At 48.5% G+C, this 25,663-nt stretch overlaps 2 protein-coding genes and 1 non-coding gene across 5 annotated transcripts; 1 reads left to right on the top strand and 2 right to left on the bottom strand.

Moving 5' to 3' along the window:
• Positions 1-549: 549 nt before the first annotated feature.
• LOC138915016 (nuclear receptor subfamily 0 group B member 2) lies at positions 550-2,672 on the bottom strand. Its single transcript, XM_005607305.4, has 2 exons — positions 2,073-2,672; positions 550-1,174 (listed from the first exon to the last, which is right to left on the bottom strand). The coding sequence occupies exons 1-2, from the start codon at positions 2,611-2,613 to the stop codon at positions 876-878; spliced, it is 840 nt and encodes a 279-aa protein (XP_005607362.1). The 5' UTR covers positions 2,614-2,672; the 3' UTR covers positions 550-875.
• Positions 2,673-4,722: 2,050 nt separating this feature from the next.
• Positions 4,723-12,265, bottom strand: NR0B2 (nuclear receptor subfamily 0 group B member 2). Of its 2 annotated transcripts, XR_011436488.1 has the most exons (6): positions 12,135-12,265; positions 11,308-11,427; positions 10,775-10,923; positions 10,357-10,554; positions 8,624-8,792; positions 4,723-6,836 (listed from the first exon to the last, which is right to left on the bottom strand). It is a non-coding gene; the product is annotated as a nuclear receptor subfamily 0 group B member 2 (transcript). The 2 variants fall into 2 exon arrangements; XR_002806219.2 differs by lacking the exons at positions 10,357-10,554; positions 10,775-10,923.
• A 51-nt stretch (positions 12,266-12,316) lies between these two features.
• On the top strand, positions 12,317-25,004 carry NUDC (nuclear distribution C, dynein complex regulator). 2 transcript variants are annotated; one of them, XM_001504048.5, is made up of 9 exons: positions 12,317-12,603; positions 14,881-14,958; positions 21,560-21,763; positions 21,853-21,918; positions 22,709-22,828; positions 22,903-23,097; positions 23,976-24,059; positions 24,154-24,272; positions 24,734-25,004. In XM_001504048.5, exons 1-9 carry the CDS (start codon positions 12,523-12,525, stop codon positions 24,783-24,785), a joined length of 999 nt encoding a protein of 332 aa, XP_001504098.1. In that variant the 5' UTR covers positions 12,317-12,522; the 3' UTR covers positions 24,786-25,004. The 2 variants fall into 2 exon arrangements, with proteins under 2 accessions (XP_001504098.1, XP_070116766.1); XM_070260665.1 differs by having other exon boundaries at positions 12,391-12,771.
• The last annotated feature ends 659 nt before the right edge of the window (positions 25,005-25,663 follow it).

The following is a 25,663-nucleotide window of genomic DNA, read 5'->3' as shown; positions in this document are numbered from 1 at the left end:
CTGGTGTAGCAGCTGAAACTGGGCCTGGCTTAGCCTCCAAGTGGCTGCCCTGGGTCCCTTGCCCCCTCCCGTTGGGAGAACAATAGACCATCCTCTTCTGTGGGCTGCAGGAATGGGGGAAGTGAATGATCCCAAACTGCAGAAATTCCAATGACCTTGTCTATTTCAATTTGGGAATGGGCTGTTTAATTTTCCTTACTGACTGTGACCCGACTCTCACTGAGAGGGAGCCCGGGGCAGGAGCTGAAGGAGAGGTCAGTGGGGGATTTAGGGGCAGGGAGAGACACAGCCTGTCCCCAAAGATAAAGGCAAGGAGGTGAGGGGGTCCTGAACTGATACTGTCCCCTGGATTCAGACCTGTACAAAATAAATCTCATCCCCAGAAATGAAATCATTATGCCATTCTGAAAAATTAATATCCCAGTTTCCCGAGGCCTGGCTCCTGCACCCCTTATGGTTCCTTCCTCTCAGGCTCCCTCTGATAGGGACAGGGTGGGTCCTGGAGGTAAGAGATGGTCCCTTCCTCATGCACAAACTACAGTGTCAGGCTCCAAGTGTGTCACAACTTTTATTACAAAAATCAATAACTTAAGTCAGTTTTGTACAAAGTCCGTAGGATTCCTGGCCTGATGAGCACTCTAAGCTTTCATCCCCATCCCAGGAGGGTACAGGAGTCATGGCCCAGAGGCTCTGGGACCACCAATGGCTGGCCAGACAGCTGGAACACTGTGTCCAAACTGAGGGAAGCCCAGATGGGGTATGGCTGAGTGGCTGGGTCAGAGCCAGCTTGTGCCTGGGGAGCCAAGTGCTGTCTGTACAGGTTTGTTTGCCTTCTCTGGGAGCATTGGGTCACCCCTGGGGACAGCCAGGCCAAATCAGTGCTGCCAGCATCTGCCCACCCTACACCTGCTCTCTGCTTGGGCTGGAGCAGGTTGGCTCAGCAAAAGCATGTCCTCGAGGAGGCCAGCGATGTCAATGTCTCCAATGATAGGGCGAAAGAAGAGGTCCCCAAGCAGACTGGGTGGAATGGATTTGAGGGTGGAGGCCGTGAGGAGGACCCGGGCCAAGCGGCCTTGGCCTGCTGGGCACCAGGGCTCCAGGACCTCACACAATGCCTGATGAGCCTCCTGCTGCAGGTGCCCGATGTGGGAGGAGGCGTGGAGGCCTGGCACGTCTGTGGGCAGAGAAGGTGAAGAGGGCTGGTGAGTATCCCACTCCCAGACACCACAGGGCAAGACTGGTCAAGACCTGAGGCTTCCATCTTGGCCTTTGAGGCCCCATTACTACCTCCTCCATTTATTTATTTATGTTATTCATCCATCCATTTATGGAGAGGCAGTAGAGTAATGATTAAGAGCCAGGCTGCCTGGGTTTGAATCCCATGCTGTATGACATTGGGCAAGTTACTTAATCTCTGTGCCTCAGTTTCCTCATCTGTCAAATGGGGATAATAATAGTACCAATCTCCTAGATTTGTTAGGAGGTTTAAATGAGCTAATATATATAAAACCCTTAGAATTGGACCTAACATATGGTGTTATAGGAGTATCAGCTACTATTTTTATAATTAATTACTATAATTTACACATTCCATGAGGGCCCTTTGGTGAAGAATTCTCATCTAGAAGCTCTCCAGATTACAAAGAATACTACCTCTATCTGTTGAGTCTCTCTTCTCCTACCCCACGCTCCCTCATCTTCATTCCTCTTTTCTATGTGGTCTTTCTGAACCCACAGAGTTTTACCTGTGACTGAGGCACAGCTGTGTCTGCCCATATTCCCCTCCCCCACTCCCACCTTCCCTGAGGGTCGGGCCAAATTTCTTGGGCAGAGTGGCAGGGCTAGTCTCTGGAGTGAGTAGACCTGAGTTCCCATCTGTGCTCTCCCCTACCTGGCTGTGTGACTTTCAGCAAGTCACTTAGCCTCTCTGAGCCTCTTTCATGAGATAACTATTTGGTAATAATGAGAACTCAAAGAGATAACGGATGTCAAGCCTTTGGAAGTTGCCTTCCCTGGCTGGGCCCTGCTCCCCTCCTGCCTTGGTCCCCATCCAGGAGTGCCTAGGAGCTCACCAGGGTCGAAGAGGATGGTCCCTTTCAGGTAGGCATATTCCTTGGGGCCCAGTTCCAGGCTCCAGAAGGACTCCAGGCAGTACTGAAGCCACTGCACCGCAGCCAGCGAGGGCTGGGGCCGATCCAGCAGCTGGCCACTGCCTGCACGGCTGCTGGGCTCCTCCAGCAGGATCTTCTTGAGTATACTTGGAACCGGGGCCTCAGTCACCTCGAAGGTTACAGTGTCTTGGGCCAACCCAAGAAGGAAGAGGGGGGCCCAGCAGCCCCGCAGCAGCTGCCGCTGATCCTGGGGGTGCAGCTGGCAGAAAGGTGGCAAGTTCCTGAGGAAGACCACGGTCTTGGCCAGAACGTCCAAGGCCTCCCGGCAGGTGCGATTGGGAGCACACAGCTGGACGGGTCGGTGCTGCCTGCACAGGCAGTGGCCAGGGACTGGGGGCACAGAGGGCCTGGCCCTGAGGCTGGGGCTCAGAAGTGCATACAGAATGGCCGGGCGGCCTGTGGCACCCTGGCAGGGGCAGATCCCTGACTGGCTGGAGCTCATGGCTGAGGATCTGCTCCTCTTCCTCCCAGCTCTCCCGCCCTCTGCTCTGTGCTGTGGGTGCTATTTATATCTCCACTGGCGGGGAGGAGGGAACAGCCCAACAACCTTGACTCCAGAAGTCATGTTCATTGAAAAAAAAAAGAAACACACACTGACCCTGGCAGGACTAGTGGGGAACTGGCAGGGGAGGGGGCCTTGGGAGCTCCACGTGGCCCTGATATCACTTTAGTCAATGAAGTGGCCTGTGCAGGGCATGGGGCTGCCTGCCTGCTGGCCCCGCTGCCCCTTATCGGATGACTCAAGTGGATAAACAGGGTCATTAACCCAGGCTGTACCAGGGCACCAAGGCCTCAGGTGCATAATCAGCAGGTGGCTGTGGCAAATGTCCCTATTGGTGCCTGCAGGACTCTTGCTAAGCTGGAAGCCAGCCCCAGAGCTGGACAAGCCTTGAACACAAGGCTCAACCTGGAAGTGCCTTATCACTGGCTTGTTTGCCTAACCTTGGGGCCCTGCTTTGTTGTTGGTAAGGAACAGGCTGCAGGGAAGGGAGCCAAGACCCCAGGGGGCTAGGAGGACTTTGTCCACTGCGCAGTCTAGGAGGCCCCCTTCCTGACTCCAGTTCTGGGGGCCCTGCAGAAATAAGGTCCTTTAGAACTCTCTCCTCAGTATGGATTCCTAGAGCTCCTGAAAGGACATATCAGCTGAGGAGACCTCGCAGAATGATAGTGAAATATGACTGCTGTTTATTGAACACCTACTCTGTGCCAGGCACTTTCCACTCTAACGTTCAGAGTTTCTCTATGGGGCAAGAGTCTTACTTTTTTGAGACTTAAAGAGGTGAAATGACATAGTCACCCACTAAGTCACCCCACTAAGAAGAGACAGAGCCCAGATCTGTCTGGCTCCACAGTCCTTGCTTGTTTCACTGGATCCACTGGCCCAATTGTGCAGCCAGAGCTGTGTGGCCTGGGTTTCCCAGAGCTGGTGAGTACCTGGGCCCCCACCTTGCTGCTGCCCGTTCTGCAGATGCTGCCCACTTATGATCTGAGTCAAAACGTTGCTCTGCCACCAGCCATATGTCTCCTCTGTCCTAGGCATCTGTCTCAGACGGTGGGGTGTGTGTTGTGAGAGCGGGTGACAAGGTCCTTGGCTGTGTCATATCCGTGGACCTTGGCAAGACCAGCCTGGCAAGCCTTCTGCTACCACACTATTGGGCAGCCGTCACCATCCCTGGCATCTGCTCCTGGCTCTATCGCTTTCCAGTTGTGTGACCTTGGGCTGATCCTCAAATCTCTGTGGGCCTCAGGAGCTTGATCTGGGACAATAATGCCCGCCTATAGGGCTGCTGTGAGGACAAAGTGAGGTCTTGGATGTCAAATTCCAAGCAGTCTCCGGTATACAGTAGGAAGGCTTTGCTCCCACCTTCCCTCTGCCTAAGGAACTAAGCCCCAGTAGAAAACAGGCATGCATCTTTCATTTGATTGTCAATAATCTTAATCCTTACATTTATAAAGTTCCTTTCATGGCCTTTTATCTCACTGAATTCTCACAGCGTTCCCTCAAAGGAGACTGGAGTCAGACCACCTGGATCCAAATCCTGCTTCATCGCTTTGCTGAGTGACCTTGGGCAACTCACTATATTTCGGTGCCTCAGTTTCCTCATGTTTAAAAGGGTGGTAAGAAAGGCCAGGGGCTGGCCTCGTGGCCGAGTGGTTAGGTTTGCGCGCTCTGCTGCAGGCGGCCCAGTGTTTTGTTGGTTCGAATCCTGGGCGTGGACATGGCACTGCTCATCAAACCATGCTGAGGCAGCGTCCCACATGCCACAACTAGAAGGACCCACAACAAAGAATATACAACTATGTACCGGGGGGCTTTGGGGAGAAAAAGGAGAAAAATAAAATCTTAAAAAAAAAAGCCTCCCCTTTAAAGAAAAAAAAAAAGAAAGGCCAATAGTGGATATTGGTTTTATGGGGTATGAAGCTTATACAATTTGGAGGGCCTTCTTTAAGAATAGAAAATCAGGTATGAAAGTGAATATTTAAAATGAAAAAACAAATCTCTACAAATCATAAACTAAAATAAGCTGACAGAAAACGCAAACATCACAAACCCAGGAAAATAACAAGGTACATTTACTGATCAATTGCCTAACAATATTTGCCTACATGTTTTAGCTGCACACTCTTTGCTCATCTCTTCCCATGTCAATGATACTTATTTTGAAACCATTACAAACACAGAAAGTTTACAGGTACAGTACAGGAAACTTGTTTAACCTTGAACCATTTGAGAGTAAATTTCCAACCTGAAGCTCCACAACCCCCAAATACTTTAGTGTGTAATTTCTACAAACAAGGACATTCTCCTATATAATCACAATACAGTGTATAACCATCAGCATCAGGAAATTAACGTGGAACAAAATCAGGAAATTTACAGCTAATCTCAGACCCTATTTAAGTTTCACCAAATGCTTCAGTGAGTGATGGTGGGAGGGCACAGTCCAGAATCTCACATTGCACTTCTTTATCATGTCTCTTTAGTCTTTGCCAGTCAGGAAAGCGTCCTTGGTCTTCCCTTGCCTTTCACGACCTTGGCACTTTTGGAGAATTGTTATTTTGTAGTATGGCTCTCAATTTGGGTTTGTCGGAGGCTCCCTTGTGATTACTCAGGCTACGCATCTTTAGCAGGAATATCACAGAAGTGATACTGTGTTCTTGATACATCCTATCAGGTAGCACACATTTCCATTTGTCCCATGGTTCACTTTGGTCACTTGATTAAGGTGATGTCTGCCAAGCTTCTCCACTATAGTTCATCTTTTCCCCTTTGTAATGAGTCAGTATTTTGTGAGAAGGTATTTTGAACCTTTGTATATATTCCTCCTCACACATTGAATGTATGTATGTATTTAGTTATGAACTCAACGTCTCCTGTTTTATTCAGTGGCTTGTAATCTGTTACTATCGTTATTTTGAGGCTAAGACTGTCACAGATTTGGCTAATAGGAACTCCTTCAAGCCAGCGTCTGTGTTTTTTTTGACACAGCCCATCATTCTTTGAACATCCTTTGTTTTCTGGTATAACAAGATATCACTTCAAAGCCCCTGGAATCAACCAGTACTCCAAGAAGCTACAATAGCATTTAAAAACCATAACTTGCACACTAGAATCATCTTTAGAAACCAAGATTGGCTCATTGCTGTTAGGGTGTCACTACTCCCAGGCCCTCCCAGAGCTAGGGAATGTGCACACACACACGCTTACATTTATATTTATTTCTATATCTATTTATACATAGTACTAAAAAACACGAGTTCAGATCATTATCTGCAGTTCTAAGCCACTAAAACGAGGTTCATTCTAGTTTTCGCCCTTTCTGTATTTATATCTCCTTTCTCTGACACTCGGAAATCTGGCTTCCATTATTCTTAATTCTTTTACTTATTGGATCAAGCCACCGTTTGGAACCAATGTCCCATCTCCACTGCTGCCCGCTCCCCTGTGAGATGCCTCCCCACCCCGCTTGGGCTCTGATACCTGTGTCAGGCTGCCCCCTCCCACTCGGGGATACCCTCATCATTCTGCTAGGGCTCTGTCACTCCATGCCAGGTGGCTTCTCTGTGCAGACACCCTCCACACCCTGCTGGCACTCTAACTTCTGCTCTGGGCCACTGAGGCTCCTTCTCTCTTCTGACACATACTTGTACCTTGTTCTGCTAACAGTTTTAGGATTGAAATTTTCAGGAAGAGGAGAAAGTAGAGCTGTTAACAATTTTCAAAAATAAAATTCTACAGTGAGGATACAGTGAGATTCTACTGTGAGAATCTACAGTGAGAATTCTACAGTAAGAATTCAACAGCGAGAATGATTTTGTCTTTCCTCTTGCAGGGTTGATCAAAAAAAAGTTTTTATTGGGGCTGGCCCCGTAACCTAGAGGTTAAGTTCAGCACGCTCTGCTTCGGTGGCCTGGATTCAGTTCCCGGATGTGGACCCACACCACTTGTCAGCGGCCATGCTGTGCCAGCAACCCACATACAAAATAGAGGAAGATTGGCTCAGATGTTAGCTCAGGGTGAATCTTCCTTAGGAAAAAAAAAGTTCTATTCCTGATAGTCAGGATACATAAACGTGCCACTTCACACATAGATGTATTTGCTACTTGTAGTGCTGCTTATAGGTTTGTAGTAGGAATTTTGATAAATTCTACTTCGTGTAATTCCTATCAAAAAAGAAAAATATGCATAGGACATTTATAATTGCACATCCTGCATATTCCTTATAGAAGAGAACTTCCTTTTTGAGTTGGTGTCAATATGAAATGACAACTTCGTGATGACTGAAAGAATTTTGCACAGATTGGATTCTTGATCCACACAGATCCTTGTTTCTCCCCTACCACCCACATACTTCCAGGTATCCTGGGAATAATTCATATTGGGAAGTGGGTTAGAGCGGGAAGAAACAGTGCTCTTAACCAACTGTAGTTTAAAAATTTTATTTTTACAAATTAAAAAGAAAAACTATATACATGTTTGACCCTAAGAAGACATTGCTGGGCCTCTCCCAGGGCCTTGGATGGTCCCAGGCAAGTGCAAGGCCCCAGAATTCGAGCTTCATTAGCTTCACAGAAAATCTCCCTCTAATAGTGCCTTTCCTGGGTATTTGTGAGGCTCAAATGAGGTGTTTGTGAGAACACAAAGCACCTGGCACATAGCAAGTGCTCCATAAAAGAGGGCAATTGTCCCTATTATTGTTGCTGCTTTTACTCTCATTTCCTAGAAGAGGAGGTTGAGGAGGAGGAGACCCAGAGAAGGGAGGAGACTCCTCTGTGGGGGTCATGGTAAAGCTGGGTCCCTGGGTTTTAAATCTTGTGTTTTTTTTGCACTGTGGGGAACTGTGTTTTCTGAGCCCCATGTGTGACCTGAAGGCCAGGGTGCTAGTCCTGAAGGCCTTGGAGGGGGAGGAAAGGCCTCAGCTGGGATCTCTATAGCCTAGAGCCTGACTGCGGCCATTCACTCAGAAAAATACGATGTCTCTGTGGGAGAAGATGGTCCATCAGCTGCCCTCTGTCCAGGCCTAAAGTCTAAAGGGGAAGACAAAGGTCATCCTCAGGAGTCCCCAGTCTGAAGGGGAGACACAGCCCTGCCCTTGGGAACCCTGAATCTAATTGGGGTGACACAGGCCAGCCCTGAGGAGGCTCCATTCTGAGGACGGAGTGACAACCCCACTCTCAGTAGCTCTAACAGGGGAGCCAGGATGCCACATCAGTGGTGGGCAGGAATGCTAAAATGGAGCGGTGGGCTGAGCAGCTTGAATTTGGAAGGCTTTCTGGAGAAGTTCATGACAATCCTCTCCCGTCTGTACAGCACTCTATGGTTTACAAAGTACTTTCACAAAAATTATTTCGGTTAATCCTCATGCAACAAGGAGACGAGGGTGTTACTGTCCAAGCAGGAACAGCAAACGTCATCATCCTGAGAATGATGACAGCAACATTTCCTGAGCACCTGCTGTGTGTCGGGCACTGGGCTGGGCATTATCTGCAAAATTCAAGGGCACCCTACAAGATAATGTATGTGAAAATGCTCTGCAATCCTATGACCAGGGTGCACGTGTTTGCTCTTGTGTACTGAGGTCTCAAACTAATTGAGGGGGCAGCTGGGAGATCCTGGGGTGCAGGGGGCCTGGGTTAAGTATTGGAACTGGGAGTCAGAGAGCCAGTACTAGGCACCTTCTCATTCCCTGAACACATCATGCACCTTTGTGCCTCCCAGCTTTTGTCCATTCTGTTCCCCGGCATGGGATGCCATTCCCTTACCCTGTCTGCTTGGGAAGCTCCTGGTCACCCTTCATGGTCTAGCTCAAACATCACTGCTCTAACACAGGCTTCCCATCCTCCCATCTCTGCCTCTTTGGAAGAATAAATTGATCCCTCCCTGAGTTTCCCAGTCACTTAGTCCACACCCCTTACAGGGTGCTTAGCACGTGGTGCAATCACCCACTTACCTGCCATTGGTGGTGTTCAAATGTAGATGGGATCAGAGGTCCTTAGGGGAGGCTGATTGGTCACCAAGAGGCCTTCCAGGGTGACATTTATTATCTTAGTGAATTCACCAGGGTCCAGGATCAGGCCTTGGTTTCTCAGGGAGGCGTCACATCAAACAAGCGTCTGGGACTGATGTATAAAATCAGAATGCCAATTCAGGGAGGCAGAACTCTAAGGTGAAGTGGGTAAGTCTGCAGGCTCTGGAGTTGGGCTTCATGGGTTTGAATCCTGGCTCTACCCTTTCAGCTGTGTGACCTCGGGCACAAGACTTCACTTCTCTGTCCCTGTTTTCTCATCTCCCAAATGGGGACAGTAACATAGGAGCATTATTTTAAGTCAAATAATGTTTGTAAAATGTTTGGTACAGTACTGGACACTTAATAAGAAGTCAATAAATTTTACCAATATTTATTGATAAGTTATATAATAAGATTCAATAGTATCAGGCAAAGACCATTTGTTCATTCCCCAAATAGTTATTGAGATTCTACAACATTTGAGACTCTGAGCTGAATGCTTGGATGAACCAGACAAGTGCTATCTTTCATGAAGTTTATATTCCAGTGAGAGGATATGGATGTAGAACCAAAATTTCTTCTTTTTCTTTTTTTTTGCTGAGGAAGATTAGCCCTGAGCTAACATCTGTGCCAATCTTCCTCCACGTTATATATGGGTTGCCACCACAGCATGGCTGATGAGTGGTCTAGGTCTGTGCCGGGATCTGAACCTGTGAACCCAGGCCACTGAAGTGGAGCATGCCAAACTCAACCACTATGTCATGCGGCCAGCCTCAAGAACCAAAATTTCTTGATCACATATTTCAGTTGTAGTAAGTAACTACAGAGGATGAGCACAAGGCACTTTGAAAGCAAAAATCAAGGAGATGGAGGATTACTCTGTATATCAGGGTCGTAAAGGCCCCACAGAGGAAGGGACATTTGGGTTGACACTTGATGGATGAAATGGAGTTGGCTGCCAAAGGCCTAGGAACTAGGACAGGGCATTTGAGGAAGTGAAATCAGCCCATCAGGAGGGAGTCTGGTGAGTGAAGGCAAGTGTGGGACAAGATGAGGCTGGAGAAGTGGGCAGGGCCTTGATGGTGTTACTCCTGAGAGGCCATGGTTGGGAATTTGGAATTTATCCTGAATGCAATGGCAATCCATGAAGGGCTACTTTTAAGCAAGGGAGTAACAAGACCTGGCTTATCCTTTAGAAGGATTGCTCTGGCTGCTGGGTGGAGGATGGACTACAAAGGGCCAAAAAAGGAGATAAGGAGACCAGCTAGGAAGCTGTGGGAGTAGTCTGAGCAAGAGATGATGCTGGAGTAGTAACAGCACCTTGCTTCACATGGCAAGGTGAGAGGGGACAGACTCAGGATATATTGTGGAGGAGCCCTGACAGTACTTACCAATGGATTAGATGAGACTAGATTTTGGCTTGTGCAAACAGGTACATGAGTGGAGGTTTGGGCTTTGGCAAATTGCTGCTTAAAGGAACCATTTAACTCAACGGGGATGACTTTGGGAAGAATTAATTTGTGTGTGCGTGGGGAGTATTAATGTTAGCCACGTTAGTTTTCTTTTAAGTAATAATTCTTGAATATAATCAAATATCTAGTCAGAGTTCAAATTTCAAATTTTCTCATAAAGTCAAATTTTTTATTGTGGTGGAATATATATAACATTAAATTTACCATTTAACCATTCTTTAGTGTATAGTTCAGTGGCATTAAATACATTCACATTGTTGTGCAGCCATCACAACCATCCTCCACCAGAACTTTTTCATCTTCCCAAAGCCAGGTGAGTTTTGAGATATCTGTCCAGGAGGTAGGTGGATAGATGTACCTGGAGCTCAGGAGAGGTCTGGGCTAGAGATGCCATGAGATCACCTACAGAGAAGGTGCAGAGGGAGAGGAAAAGAGGAAAGAGCAAAGGACGGAGCCCCCAACATTTACAAGTCTGGGTAGGACAGGATGTGAGAAGGTGTTAGTGAGGGGGGAAGAAAACCAGGGAAGGGTGGTGACACAGAAGCTCCATTAGTTTGCTAGGGCTGCCATAACAAAATACCATAGCCTGTGGGACTTCAACAACAGAAATTAATTTTCTCACAGTTCTGGAGGCTGGAAGTCCAAGATCAAGGTGCTGGCAGGTTTGCTTTCTCCTGAGGCCTCTCTCTTTGGGTTGCAGACAGCTGCCTCGCACGGCCTTTCTTCTGTGCTCACAAATCCCTGGTGGCTCTTCCTCTTCTCATAAGGACACTAGTCATATTGGATTAGGGCCCCACCCTTATGAATTCATTTAACCTTATTTACCTCTTTAAATGGCCCTATCTCCAAAAAGAGCCACATTGGGGGTTAAGGCTTCAACTTACAAATTTTGGGGGAACACAGTTCTGTCCATAACAGAAGCTTAAGAAAAAAATTGTTTCCAGGAGGAAGAAGGGGTCTACTGTGTCAAATGCAGCTGAGAAGTTGAGTAAGATAACAGTGGTCCTTTGACCTTGGTCAGAGTCCTTTTTTTTTTTTTAGGAAGATTAGCTCTGAGCTAACATCTGCCACCAATCCTCCTCTTTTTGCTGAGGAAGACTGGTCTGAGCTAACATCCGTGCCCATCTTCCTCTACTTTAAATGTGGGACACTTACCATAGCATGGCTTGCCAAGTGGTGCCATGTCCGCCCAGGATCCAAACTGGCGAAGCCTGGGTTGCCAAAGCGGAACGTGTGAACTTAACCACTGCACCACCAGGACGGCCCCATCAGAGTCTTTAAGAAAAGATTAATTAGAGTAAATTGAGGAGAGATAGAAGGTGAGGAAGTGGAGAAACAAGCATAGCAATCTTTTCAAACTTTGTTGAGAATGAGAACTGAAAACTGGGATGGTAGGAGGAGCAAGTAGGGGCACAAAATAGTAAAAAAAAAAAAAAAAAAAAAAAAAAAGTGACATTAAAGCTTGTTTGTAAATTGAAGAGAATGATCCAGGAGAAATCTGTGATGCAGGAGATTAAAAAAAGAAAATCACAAGAGTAGAATCCCTGAAAAGACAAAGATGATGGAATTCACTACAAAAGGGGAGGGCTTGGCTTTAGATAGCTGGGACCTGTCCCCCACATTACCAGGAGTCCAATACAGTACTCATCACATAATTAGCGGGGCCCAGTGCAAAATGAAAATGTGGGTCTCTTGTTCAAAAATTATTAAGAATTTCAGGACTGCAGCAGAAGAGCATTGAACCAAGCACAGAGCCCTTCTAAGCACGGGGCCCGGGCCACAGTACAGTTTGTATGCTCAACAAGCCGGCCTCGGTCCAGTCTGTGATGCTGACATTGCTAGGCTGTCCTTTGGGGCAAGTGTCTTCTCTCGGGCCTCTACTGCCTCATGAACGGATTGGAAGAGATGACTAAGGACACTTTCAGCTTCACCGTTCTACAAACTGAGAGCTCACTCTTAGGGAGCAGGAACAAAGTTTATACCTTTGTAACTTCCAATCCCGCCAGATTTGAGCCCACGGCTTTCTGGAAGGCTCTAAAGCATCCGGTGACCATAGCAACTCACGCCAAACTCCGGATCCCTCGGCTCCTCCCACAGCTCCACGGATACGCTCGTTGATTGGCTCAGCACATCGACCAATGGCCGGTGAAGCGGGCTGTTTGCCGCGCGGTCAATGGCCGCTGGCCGGGAGGGAGGCGGGAAGAGAGGGCGAAAGGCGGAGCTGGGCGGCGGCGCGCGTGCGTGTTTCCGGCTCCGCTGCGGAAGGCGGAGGACCGGAGCCGTTGGGCCGGACGCGACCCGAAGGAGCAGGGAGAACGCGGGACGCGAGTGCAGAGCTCAGATCTCGGAGCGTGCCTAGTGGCCGGCGCGATGGGCGGAGAGCAGGAGGAGGAGCGGTTCGATGGCATGTTGCTGGCCATGGCGCAGCAGCACGAGGGCGGCGTACAGGAGGTAACGGCCCGCGCGGCGTCGGCCCGGCCTCGTCCGGCGGCGCCCGCCCACTCGGGCGGCCCTAGCCACGCTCCCTTCGCCCTAATCTGCCTTCGAGGGCCGAGATCCATTCCTGGGCCTCGCAGGCTTCTGGGATCCTGCCACGTTCTCACCGCACTCCAGCTTCCGGTCTGGGTTCCGCGCTGCACGTTTTGCATCCTTCGTATCAGTCTTGGGCCCCCGGCGCCCCTCAGTAGTAGTTCCTGTCTTAGCAACTCTGGCGTCCCTGAACCCGCCCCTGAAAAAACCTCAGAGCCTTAGGACACACACCCGGCCCCCTGTCCTTCCGGCTGTTTCCCCTCTCATGGCCGCCCCCGAAGAGCGTCCCTTACGACGAACCATCCCAGACATTGGGATTTGCATCTACCAAGACTTGGAGCGAGCCGAAGAATGTGTGCAGTGTCTGGAGGGGGGGGGGGGGGGCATGATGTTAGCACGTGGTCTTTTTAGGCCTTGAATGGGGCAATGGGAGCCTCAGTTCACACTTAGTTTCTACTACCTACCAGCTTGGGACCTCTCCACATCTCCAAGCTCTAGTTTCTTTGTCTTTGAGACAGAGCTAGAGATCCGTATTTCTTGAGTCTTTTTAGGACAGTAGTCTCTTGAAAAACTGAGGAATTCTCGGTAATCAGGTGTGTTCGTTCAACAAGTGTTTGTTGAGTGATTGATGTGTACCAGACACTGGACCCGGTGTCTGGGGAGACAGACATGAGCAGAAACGTGTCCTTGCCCTCATGGAGCTTACGAAGGGCTTTTCAAAAGCATAATTCATGCATAGTGACCAGACACTATAATATACATAGTGTGTGAATGGTAATGACCAACCGGTATAGATTCTGGAGTTGGTTTTTTGGATCAGAAACATAGAGGGTTATAGATAGAAAAGCCTATCAAGATAAGTCTAGAACTGTCATTCTATAAAGAATTGAAGGAATTTTCCCAAGATCATCCAATAGGCTCCTGACGTAGAGGGGACCGGACTCCTTAGGCCAGCATGCTTTCTACAGTCAATTGCTGATTCTGTGTCTTGCTGGGGACAAGTTTTTTTTTTTGTTTTTTAAAAAAATTATTTTATTGAGGTCATAATGGTTTATAACATTGTGAAATTTCAGGTGTACATTATTATTTGTGAGTTTCTGTATAGACTGCATCGTGCTCATCACCAATAGTCTAATTTTTATTGGGGACAAGTTTTTATTGAGCTTTTTATTCCCATGCTCTCACTCAGGTATCTGTGGTGAACGAGGACTCCTAAGCCCTTTAGGGTGGGAAGAGTGTTATTAATTTGCAAGTGTGAAAGGCTCCCTCTTCTATCCCCCTAAATTGTTGACACAAAACTGGGTTTGCGAGTGAGTTCATTTTTGAGTCAATTGAAAAAGTGTCTAGAAGCAGGAATTCAAACCATTGAGAGAGAAGTTCTAGCATCAGATTTAGAACCACTCACTTGGGCAAAGAAAAAGGTTTATATATGCTAACCCTAGGTCACCACTACATCTTTTCATTCAGCACAGATTCTACTGAGCACGTACTCTGAGCCAGATCAGGTGCCAGGCAGTGGGGGAGTAGACAGAATAAGCCTACATGTGAGGAGTTCCCTCTCTGGCAGGGGGTCTCTTGCTTTGGGCCAGATACTGCTAAGGGCATCACCTCCATTACCTTGTCAGATCCGCACAAGATCCCTAGAAATAGGTCCTGCTGCTATTCTTGTTTTACAGAGTTAAGAAACTTCCCCAAGGTCGCAGGGCTGATGTTCATCAGTCTGGTACTCAAACTCATGCTCTCCACCGCTTGGCTACACTGGTACCCAGCCAGAGTTAGTTGGTCTTAACCTTTGAAGTGGCTTCATTTGCCCCCCTCCTCCCAGCTCTGCCCTAGTAATTCAGCCAGTGCCCCTCTCAATGGGCTTTTTACTATCTGGAGAGGAAAGCTGGACCCAGGTGTTTCAAGCCCTGGATGCAGAGGAGTGGTCCACATCCTCAGGCTGCTTCTAGTGAAACACACACATACAAACAAGAAGTGAGAAATCTGCCTTTCAGGCGATGTAGATAAAGTTAGGTTAGGCTTTCTGGCCGAAGTGACTAAAGTAGGGGCTGTTGGGGAGGATGTTTCTTCACTTGGGAGTTGGGAGGCTCAGGGGTGAAACAGTCACGTCCCAAGTTTCTCCCTAGGCTTCTGTGCAGTTGAGGGGCTCCGAATATGACATCTCTACAGCATCGTTCTTTGTCTTCTGTCTTTTAGCTTGTGAACACTTTCTTCAGCTTCCTTAGACGCAAAACGGACTTTTTCGTTGGAGGAGAAGAGGGAATGGCAGAGAAGGTGAGTTTTGGGAGCCACTGTCCCTTGGGCAGCTCTGTTTTTTCAGAAGAAAAGCTCACCTGGCCTTTCTTTGGCATAATGGTAACCTTCGGCAGAAGTAGAATGCTGGGGGTGAGGAGTGGGGAAGGGAAGCAAGCTGCATTTATTGAAGCCCCTCCTCCTGCTATGTCTTTATCTACTGTGTTTTCCATGACCCTTTAGAAGTTTGAGAGGGGCAGGTGTTACTATCCCCATTTTACAAACGAGTAACTGGCTCAGGGGTGTTTGGCACTTTGTCCCAAGTCTTGAGCTGAGTTGTGGGAGAGCCAGGGTTGGAAGAGCCTATTGTAAAACTGCCTTTTGGCCCTGAAACCAGGATTCTTGGTTCCTTTTCCATTGAGGTGGTTTTATCTGATTACCTAGCTGGGAGATGAGAGTGGGAAAATGTTAGAAATTAAGCTTAGATGACAGAAATACAGGAAAGCTCAAAGCCAGCCAATCCCAGTCTTGCCAGATGCTGTGATCCAATGTTCAAGGATTTGGGAATGGTGTTTTGTGGTACAGGTTCTGAGACCTTGAACTTCCTTCTGTGTACATAGGTTGTAATTACATTTTGTCTGTGTGTGTGAGAGGAATATTCACCCTGAGCTAACATCTGTTGCCAATCCTCCTCTTCTTTCTTTTTTTTTTTTTGGCTTGAGGAAGATTAGCCCTGAGCTAATATCTGCCACTCTTCCTCCACTTTGTACGTGGGATGCCTCTACAGCATGGCTGACGGGTAGAGTAGGTCTGTACCTGGGATCCGAACCTGTGAACCCAGGTCGCTGAAGCGGAGTACACAGAACTTTAATCACTTGGCCGTGGGACCAGCCCTATAATTACATTTTTGAAGATTGGTAAATCATGAAGGTGTTACTTCATTGAACTATGATTTTATTTTATTTATTTTTTTTTTGGTGAGGAAGATTGGCCCTGAGCGAACATCTATTGCCAATCCTCCTCTTTTTGCATGAGGGAGATTGTCTCTGAGCTAACATCTGTACCAATCTTCCTCCATTTTATATGTGGGATGCCACCACAGCATGGCTTGTTGAGCAGTGTGCAGGTCCGTGCCCAGGATCCAAACCTGGGAATCCCGGGCCACTGAAGTGGAGCACACAAACTCAACCACTATGCCACTAGGCTGGCCCCTAAACTATGATTTTTATAACTTGAGATTTGTTTTCACTTAAACATAGTAAACATAGAGAAACAGTCACAAAAAGGAGACATTTTGCAAACCTGCTTTCTGTGGCTTTGGGGTCCAAGAAGTTGGTATGCTGTATGGTATGGTTGGTATGCTGTATGGTATGGTTGGTATGTCTGACGATCTGAGGCTACTGTGTCATAGACACATCAGCCTGGGAGTAGGAGTCTCAGGTTCTTGGTCTAACTGTGTGGCTGCCTTGATTTCCTACCAATTCTCTGGTCCTTTTAGTCTTCACATGTGTAAAATGGAAGAAGGTGGTTCACTGACCCGTAGGACCCCTTCTGGCTCAAATATTCTTTCTGTATTAGCATTAGCATTAGCACCTCCTGTTTTTCTGTGAGCCAGACTACCTTATACTTATACTACCTTATACTTGTATCAGCAGTCATCATTCATTCATTCAACGAATATTTGTTGAACACTTAACACTTTGCCTGTGGTAGGTACTCAGCCATGCCCTTTGGGATTACCGAGGTGAATACAGACATGGTCTTTGTTTTCATGCACCTTACAGGGTAGCACACCCCTAAAAAAAACAATGAAGAAGTGATGAGTGTTAGGGCAGAAGCCCTGGGAACAAAATGATGGCGATTAACCTAAGTTGGGGACTCAAGGAAGACTTCATGAGGAAGTGATCCTTGAGGTGTGAAGGATGAGTAAGGTAGCTGGAAGAAGAGAGAGAGATGAATAATAAGAAGTGGTGTCAGGGCTGGCCCTGTGGCATAGTGGTTAAGTTCAGTGTGCTCCACTTTGGTGGCCCAGGTTCCTGGGTTCAAATCCTTAGTGTAGACCTACACCACTTGTCAGCCATGCTGTGGTGGCAACTCACATACAGTATAGAGGAAGATTGGCACAGATGTTAGCTCAGGGCTAATATTCTTGAAGCAGAAAAAGAGGAAGATTGGGAGCAGATGTTAGCTCAGGGTGAATCTTCCTCAGCAAAAAAAAAAAAAAAAAAAGCAGTGTCTCAGAAGCATCTTGGGGATGATGGTAGCTGCCATATATTGGATGTTGCTGGTCCCTTCTTAGACCTGGTCATACTCTTTGGCTGTTTGTTTTCTTAGTCAGTTCTTTCCCAGGAAGTTGGTCACTCTCAGGGAGGCAGAAACCTGTCCAGCCTTCCCACCTGATCTCTAGTTGTAACACAGCAACTCCTTTGTGTTGAGTACCTACCGTGTGCAGGGCCACCAGATACATCATTTCCAAGTGCAGCGGTTAAGAGCAAGGGCTCTGGAGTCCATGGAGCAGATGTGAGTTCGAGTCCTGGTCTCCCCCAACTTCCAGCTTGACAGCTGTGTGGTATTGGGTGAATCACTTGCTCTCAGCCTCATCTTTCGTACCTGTAAGGGGGATAATCCTTCCCTCAAGGGGCTGTTGTGAGGATAAAAAGAGGCGATGTAGATGAAGTGTCTGGCATATGAGAATACAAGTTCATGATCCCTTTTTTGAACCTCTTGGGGCCAGATATGTTTTGGGATTTAGAATTCTTTGGATTTTAGGAGGCACTGCAGTGCATATACCGTACATTACATACAATACTCCAATCCAGGGGTCAAGAGCAGCATCCTGTAATGAAACATTAATATTTCTGCAGAGAAACATCTATCAGTAGTCATACCAAGAGGGATATATGAAGACTAATACCTTCATGCTACAAACTTATGAGGTACAAAAACACTTTTAAAGCCAGCCGTGATGGCCTAGGGGTTAAAGTTCAGCACTCACAGCTTTGGCAGCCCAGGTTCATTTCCCAGTCGTGGAACCACGGCACCACCTGTCAGTTGCCTTGCTGTGGCAGCAGCTCACATAGAAGAACTAGAATGACTTACAACTAGGAAATACAACCATGCGCTGGGGCTTTGGGGAGGAAAAAAAAGATTGGCAACAGATCTTAGCTCAGGGTGAATCTTTCCCTGCGAAAAGCAAAATAAAACACACTTTACAGACTTTTAGTTTTTATGGCTTTTGGGGCTAGGAATTATGATAAGGGATTGTGGATGTGAGTAAAACCATAATGTTCAAATCAGTATGTTATTGACATAGAAAGAGACGAATGGACCAGTGATGCAGAATAGAAAACCCAGAAAAAGTCTCGGGTATGTGAGGATTTAATATGTGTCTAATGTGGTCATTCAGTTCAGTAGGCAGAGGATGATTTAGTAAGTCATGTTGCTACAACTGGCTATTTGTCTATAAAAATCCAGAAGTGTACTATGTGTTTTACTCATATGTAAAAATAAATTGCAGATCAAGAAGAGTCTTGTAAGGAAAGCTGGAAAACTATATATAATGTTTGTTTGGAGGAGGCCTTGCAAGATTAGAAATGTGGAAACTATAAAAGAAAAGGTAGCTGTTTGCTTCTTCAAGCATTGAAAACTCATGTATGGTAAAAGAGACCTAATGACATATAAAGTCAATTGAAAAACAATAGAGTTGGAAAAAATGTGCAATGCAGAGGACAGGTAAAATCTAATAGCTAATTTAATATTAATTTAATATTAATTTAATATAAATAGCTAATGTAATATTCAAGAACTCTTGTAAGTTGACCAGAAAAGGATAAACAGAAAAATGGGCAAGTCCCAGAAGAGCAAATCGAAACAGCGTGTGAAAAGATGCTCAAATTCACTAGTAATCAAGGGAATGTAGGAGAGCAAAATAGTGAGGTGCCCTTTTTTTCCTGTCAAACTGACAAAATGTAAAAAAAACCCACTGCTTACAGGGGTGTAGAAAAAAAGATACTCTTTAGACATTGCTGGTAAAAGTGAATTATTTAGCTCTTTAAAAACTTACTACTCATCATCACTAATCAGAGAAATGCAAATCAAAACCACAGTGAGATATCACCTCGCTCTCATTAGTATGGCTTCTGTCAAAAAACCCAGAAAACACCAAGTGTTGGAGAGGATGTGGAGAAATTGGAATGCTTGTGCACTGTTGGTGGGAATGTAAAATGGTGCAGCTGCTGTGGAGAATAGTATGGTGCTTCCTCAAAAAGTAGAAAATAGAACCACCATATGAGCCAGCAATCTCACTTCTGGGTATATTTCCAAAAGAACTGAAAGTAGAGTCTTGAAGAGAGGGTTGTACCCCTGTGTTCATAAGCACCACTATTCACAATAGCTAAAAGGTGGAAGCAACTCAATCGTCCGTTGACTCAGATGAGTAAACAAAATGTTGTATATACATATAATGGAATATTATTCAGCCTTTTAAAGGAAGACAGACACAAAAAAGAGCACATATTGCATGATTCCACTTACATGAAGTTTTAGAACAGGAGTGTGTCATCTCTCAGATGTGTTGGGGCTCTGCCCCACCCCCCCAGTGGTCAGGTTCATGACCTCATGCCTTTGGATTCCCCTTACATAGCTCTCCGGGTCTTCCCTGGCCAGGCTGGTGGGAACCACTCTTTACTCCCCTGTCACCCAGCCTAGGTCAGGGAAAGCCTGTGTTTAGGTATGCCCACCGAGCAGTCTGGAGCCTGTCTTCTAGAACTGGCCCAGCCCTCCTCACCCGGTCGCCACCCTGCTGGGCTGTGGTTCCCAAAGACGTGTCCAGTGGTAGCCTGCTGGTTGGGACCTCGTAGGCTACAGACCCTCAGGGGTGTCTGCCTGGGACTGGGCCTGGGTAAAGCTGGTGGGAGGAGACTGGGAGGAGGTGTCAGAGGCCACTGTGATTGGATTTGACTCTGTCTGGTGGTTCAGCTGTGCCCTCACGTTACCTCCAGGAGCTGGGAAGGAACAGGACAAATGGGATGTAACATGATTCACTGGAGCTGGGAGAGGGTAGGGCACTGCTCCCGCCTCCCTTTGGCCACTGGTTGGCAAAGGGCTTGAGTTCAAGGTCTTCCTGATTAGGTACTTGGGACCAAGGCCCTGTGGTGAAACAGCTTCTGCTGGTGTAATTGTCTCATGATTGATTCTTTCTATTGACAGCAGAATGGCCTTCGGGTGGCCCATTTCTGTCTCACACACACCCCATTTTGTTAACTCATTTGGTTTGGGGGGTGTTTTTGATGCCATTTAACCTTGCAGGGTATGGAGCTACTGCAGTGTGGCATGAGGTTAGGAGTTTGGGGGTAGCAGGAGGAATTGGCATCAAATGAATGAGAAGCCACAGGGCATTTGGTAGAACCTTAGGTCTGGGAGCCCATGGGTGGCCTCAGTGACCCTGAGCCCCATGTGGGCCCCTCACCTCTTGCAGACCCCTCCCCACTCCAGCCCTGGCTCAGAGATCCTTAAAAGATGGCTTATTGACCACTGATCACTTGGTGGGTACCTTATGAGACATCCTCCAGGTGTGGGGGTCAACAAAAGAGTTGGGTTTTCTAAGTTGAGTATGTTCCTGGGCCTGCTGAAGGTGAAGAGGTGAAACTCAAGAGACACTTGAGCTGGTCCCGGAGGATAAGTAGGAGTTTGCCAGGTGTTCTGGGAGTAGGGACAAGCACATTCTAGGCAAAGAATAGCTTACGCAAGACTGCTTTTAGAAATAATAAAATGGAAGCACAGAGACATGACTTCAGGGTCATCACACAGGTAGAAGGAGTAGGCCAGGAACTCAAATCTAGGTATGACTCTTAAGTATGCATGAGAATTGACCGGGGACTTGTTAAAGATACAAATTGCAGCCCCGCCCCTGCCCCCATCCCCCGCCTTGGGCAGCAGGGAGGCCAGCCAGCAGGATGTGGGTTGGAAGCATCCTGGGAAGGTATAGTGGGAGAGAAAGATTTGAAATTGATAGGTCGCAGGCTGAGCAGAGGAAGAGACTAGCCTCTTCCCTCAAGAAAGCGCTCTCTGGTTTCCTGCAAATGTGGCAGTTCTGAGCATGGTGCTGTGTGCTGCATGGCTGGGGCTGCAGTCAGGAGACAGGTACACACAGGTAAGGGAGATCAGTCAGGGGAGCACGTCAGTGTGGGCCTGCGAGCTGAAGAAACACTTCTCAGAGAGGCTGAGGCTAGAGTTCCACTTCTAACAGCCTCACTCTGTAGTGAAGGACTTTCAGAGCACTTACTGTTCGATCTTCACATCGATGAGGAATCTGAGGCTCTTACAGGTTAAGTAATTTGCCCAAAATTCAATAGCTAGTGTGTGACAAAGCCTGGATTAGATCTCAAGTTGTCCAACTTCAGTGTTCGCACTTAGTCACTAGATTGTGATTTTTTTTTAAAGTAACCACTGTTTATTGAGGCAGGTACTTTGCAGGTATTCTCATTACAACTCCATGAGATGGGTGTGTATTACTCCTATTTTATAGATGAGGAAACTGAGGTTCTGAGTGCAGTGCCTTACCAGATCGAGATGGGACTGGACTCCAGGCCTTGGGACGCTGTCCCCTGCCCTGATGCCTCATCACCTTCTCTTCCTTCCCCAGCTCATCACACAGACCTTCAGCCACCATAACCAGCTGGCACAGAAGGCTCGACGGGAGAAGAGAGCTCGGCAGGAGACTGAGCGGCGGGAGAAGGCAGAGCGAGCAGCCAGGCTGGCCAAGGAGGCCAAGTCAGAGACCTCTGGGCCCCAGATCAAGGAGCTGACGGATGAGGAGGCAGAGAGGCTGCAGCTGGAGATTGACCAGGTAAGAGTGGGCTTCCTTCCCCTGCCCCCGACTCCCATTGGCACTGGAAATGGGAACCCTCTTTCCAACTGCTGTGCCCTTTGCCACAGAAAAAAGATGCAGAGAATCAGGAGGCCCAGCTCAAGAATGGCAGCCTTGGCTCATCAGGGAAGCAGGTGAGATGGGCTTGGGGTGTTCGGGATTAGCTGGGGGCTTGGGAACTTCCGGGGACTCTGCAGCCTTTCCCTTTCTCTGGAATGCCCTCTCCTATACAGCCCCCTGTCCCCCCAGCTTTGAGGATCCTCTCCATACTTCAAGATCCTACTCAGAGACACTGGACCAAAGGATCTGGGTTAAAAAACCCAAAACCCACTGGCCTTAAGCCTTGGCAGGAAAGCCCAAAAGCCCGAGAGGGTTGTGCCAGTACAGGTACCAGTCTGGTGGGCTGGGGTCTGTGGGCCCCGCCTGGCCGTTTATGGCGGACTACTCTGACACATCTGGAGGGCGTGCCCCACAGGGCTCCTCCCACTGACTCAAGTCCAGCTTCCCAAGCAATCCTTGGGACATTTATTTAACTCTCCACAGGGTCTGGTCTCATACTAGGGGTCTCAACTCTGTAGACACAGAAAAAGGATATTGATCATTTGGCAGCCTGGTTTTATTTTAGGACAACCCTGCTCACGGCCACTTTGTGACCTGCTCTGTGCTGGGCTTTCTTCCAGAGTTCCTTGACTTGGACCCCCAGCTGGATCTCATGGGTCTCTGACTGTCACAGTCCCCTAGCTGGGTCCATTGTCATAGGCTATAACAGTCCGAGCTCCTCTCAGGCAGAGATCAGAGCCAGGTTTAACCACTGGCTCCCATCGAGTGGCGGAGACCAGGTCCTTTTCATTTTGTGGCTCTCTGCCCAGTGGGGTTCAGTCTGTTTTTGTGAAGTAAGTAGCTGAGCTCCCCAACTGTGAGCAGGAGGCGGAGGAGGACGAAGAAGAGGAAGACGAGAAAGATAAAGGGAAACTGAAGCCCAACCTCGGCAACGGGGCAGACCTACCCAATTACCGCTGGACCCAGACCCTATCAGAGCTGGATGTGAGTGGCAAGGGCCGGGGCGAAGGTTAGGGAGCCAGTCTGGGGCCCCTCCTGACTGCCCCTGCTCCATGCAGCTGGCAGTGCCCTTCCGTGTGAACTTCCGGCTGAAGGGGAAGGACGTGGTGGTGGATATCCAGCGGAGGCACCTCCGGGTGGGGCTCAAGGGACAGCCAGCGATCATTGACGGGGAGCTCTACAACGAGGTGAAGGTGGAAGAGAGCTCGTGGCTCATTGAAGATGGCAAGGTGGTGACGGTGCATCTGGAGAAGGTATGAGAGCCCTGGCCTCCTGGCCTGTATCTTGATGGAGGAAGAGGGGAGGGCGTCTGCTCATCACTTGGGGACCATGCTGGGGGCATATCTTATTTAATCCCCACAACAAGACTTTTTAAAGTAGGTCTGTCCCATTTTAGAGTCAGGAAAAGGGCAGCTCAGAGATTGCCCAGGCTCCTGCCTTTAGGAAGGAGTAGAGTCAGGATCAAAACAGTCTTTGGTACCAAACCCTCTTCCTTTCCATTATGTTTGTACATGCATTCACTTCAGCAGATGTCTGAATACCTACTATGTGCCAGAGACTGTTCTAAGTGCTGGGGAGAGAACAATGAACAAAACGTACAAAACTCTGTGCCCTTAGGAAGCCTACATTTTCTCCCTCACAGAGAGATGGGACAAGGACACCAGTAAATAAATGTGGTCTCTGAGGTGCCAAGGGTCCAAGGAAGGCTCCCTGTAGCACAGGAGGCCCATCCCAGCCTAGCTGATGGCGGGGCTGCCTCTCTCTCATCCCTCCATGCCTGTGCATTTGCTTTTCCTTCCAACTGGCATGTCCTTCCTTGCTTTTTAATTAGGTATCTGACCTGTCACTTCAGGCCCAGCCCAGGTGTCACTCTAACTTCTCTCCCTCCATCCTGGGTGAATATGTTCCTCTGCACTTTATGTTTCCCCTTATGCTGATCTGCACTGTCCCCCAGCTCCTGGGGAGGGCAGAGGTCTTACTCGTCTGTACCCCAGGTTCCAGCATAGGCCTGCTTGGGTCACCGCTGCAGGACGTGGATGGGAGAGAATTTGGTTCTGGAAGGGTTGGCAGTGGTTCCTGGGGCAGAGTGAGCTACCTCCGATCCCCCAGTGGTTCTCTTTCTTCCTCAAAGATCAACAAGATGGAATGGTGGAGCCGCTTGGTGTCCAGTGATCCTGAGATTAATACCAAGAAGATCAACCCTGAGAACTCCAAGGTGAGCCCTGCCTGGTTGGGGGAGCTTCAGCTGGGAGGTGAGGGGCCTAGGAGGCCCCAGAGCTTCACCCATCCCTGTCACTGCCTGCCCCCAGCTATCAGACCTGGATAGTGAGACCCGCAGCATGGTGGAAAAGATGATGTATGACCAGAGACAGAAGTCCATGGGGCTGCCCACCTCGGATGAACAGAAAAAACAGGAGATTCTGAAGAAGTGAGCAGTTTGGGGCGGGGGTAGGGGGGTGGGTTTGGGGACATTGAGTATTGGAGGGCTTGGACCTGGGTGACAACAGCAAGTGGGTCACTGAGCAGGACACAGGAGCTGCCCTGCCCCTTCCAGGATGAGCCAGCCAAGTTTATGGCTTTATAGCCTTGGCTGGCCTACCCTAATCAGTTGCTGAGGTCATCTTGAGGGCAAGGCCACCTCAGGGTAGGAGGGAAGAGTCAATAGGCGGTCATTGCCACCTACAGGAAAACAGTGCCAGTATTGGCACCTCATCTTGCAGCCTCGGGCGCAAATGGGCCTGAGACCCTGGGGCCCCACCCCTGCCCAGCCTGGCTCCAGGTGCTCAGGGTTCTAAAGAGATTAGACCTCACATGGAGGGGCTGGGAGGAAGGGACTAACTTTGAGGGAGAGGGACAGCCTGTTTGACCTTCTTCCTGTTCCGTCTCCAGGTTCATGGATCAGCATCCAGAGATGGATTTTTCCAAGGCCAAATTCAACTAGCCCTTATTGGCCTCCCCGAACTCTTGATGCTGAGTCCCCGACCATCCACCTTCCTTTCTCACCCTTCCCTGCGACTTGGGGGCTTCAGGGCTGACGCAGGCATGGGACTGGCCCAGGCACACAGGTCCCAAGGCATCATGGGAGAAGGGCTGGGGCCTTGAGGGGTCTTGCCCTCCTCAGTTGGCTTCCTGTTACACATTAAAACTATTTACCCAGGTCTCCCTGTGTCCTCTCTTCCCTCTCACTTTTCCCTGGGGGATAGGCCTCTTATGGCTGCTGCAGGGATCTAGGGGCTTGGCAGTTAGCCCAGACTCCGCCATGTGACCTAGGGCAGGTCTTTGCCCCTCTATGGGGCCGTTTCTCATTACTTAAAGAGAAGATTGAAACAAGACTTAGTCTGTTATGATTCTGAGCAAAGGTGAGCTTTTCTGGCTACAAGGACCAGAACATATGTCAGATTCTCAAAGGGGCCCGTGACTCAGCAAAGCGTAAGACCAGCTGGACTTGATTCCAGTTTCCTCTGAGAAAACTTCCCCCTGTGGTGGGTCTGTTCTCTGGCCCTGGATCAAGTGTTTCTAAAACTACATACTCTTGTTTCCTTGGAGCAGAGGGCAGCAAAGGCTAGGGGTCTGCCCAGGCCTCACACCTGCTGTGTGTGGTACAGGGTCCTGGCTGGGAGGCAGGGTAAAGTCCACTGGGGCCCTATTGCTTCTGCCTCTGACCTGGAACTCCGCAGATTTTAGGGCTTCTCACAGTCAGCTGTGGAGGCAGTGCCAGGGCTAGAGAAGAGCTTGCCTCAGCCCCAGGGCTGACCTCTGCCGCACTTTGGCCAGAGTGGAGGTCAATGAAAGCAGGGGCCACAGAGGTTATGGTTACAG

The sequence above is a fragment of the Equus caballus genome, chromosome 2 (genome assembly GCF_041296265.1).
Source record: "Equus caballus isolate H_3958 breed thoroughbred chromosome 2, TB-T2T, whole genome shotgun sequence".
Lineage (NCBI taxonomy): Eukaryota > Metazoa > Chordata > Mammalia > Perissodactyla > Equidae > Equus > Equus caballus.
Note: the sequence above shows the minus strand (reverse complement) of the source record. Positions and strands in the feature narration are given on the sequence as shown.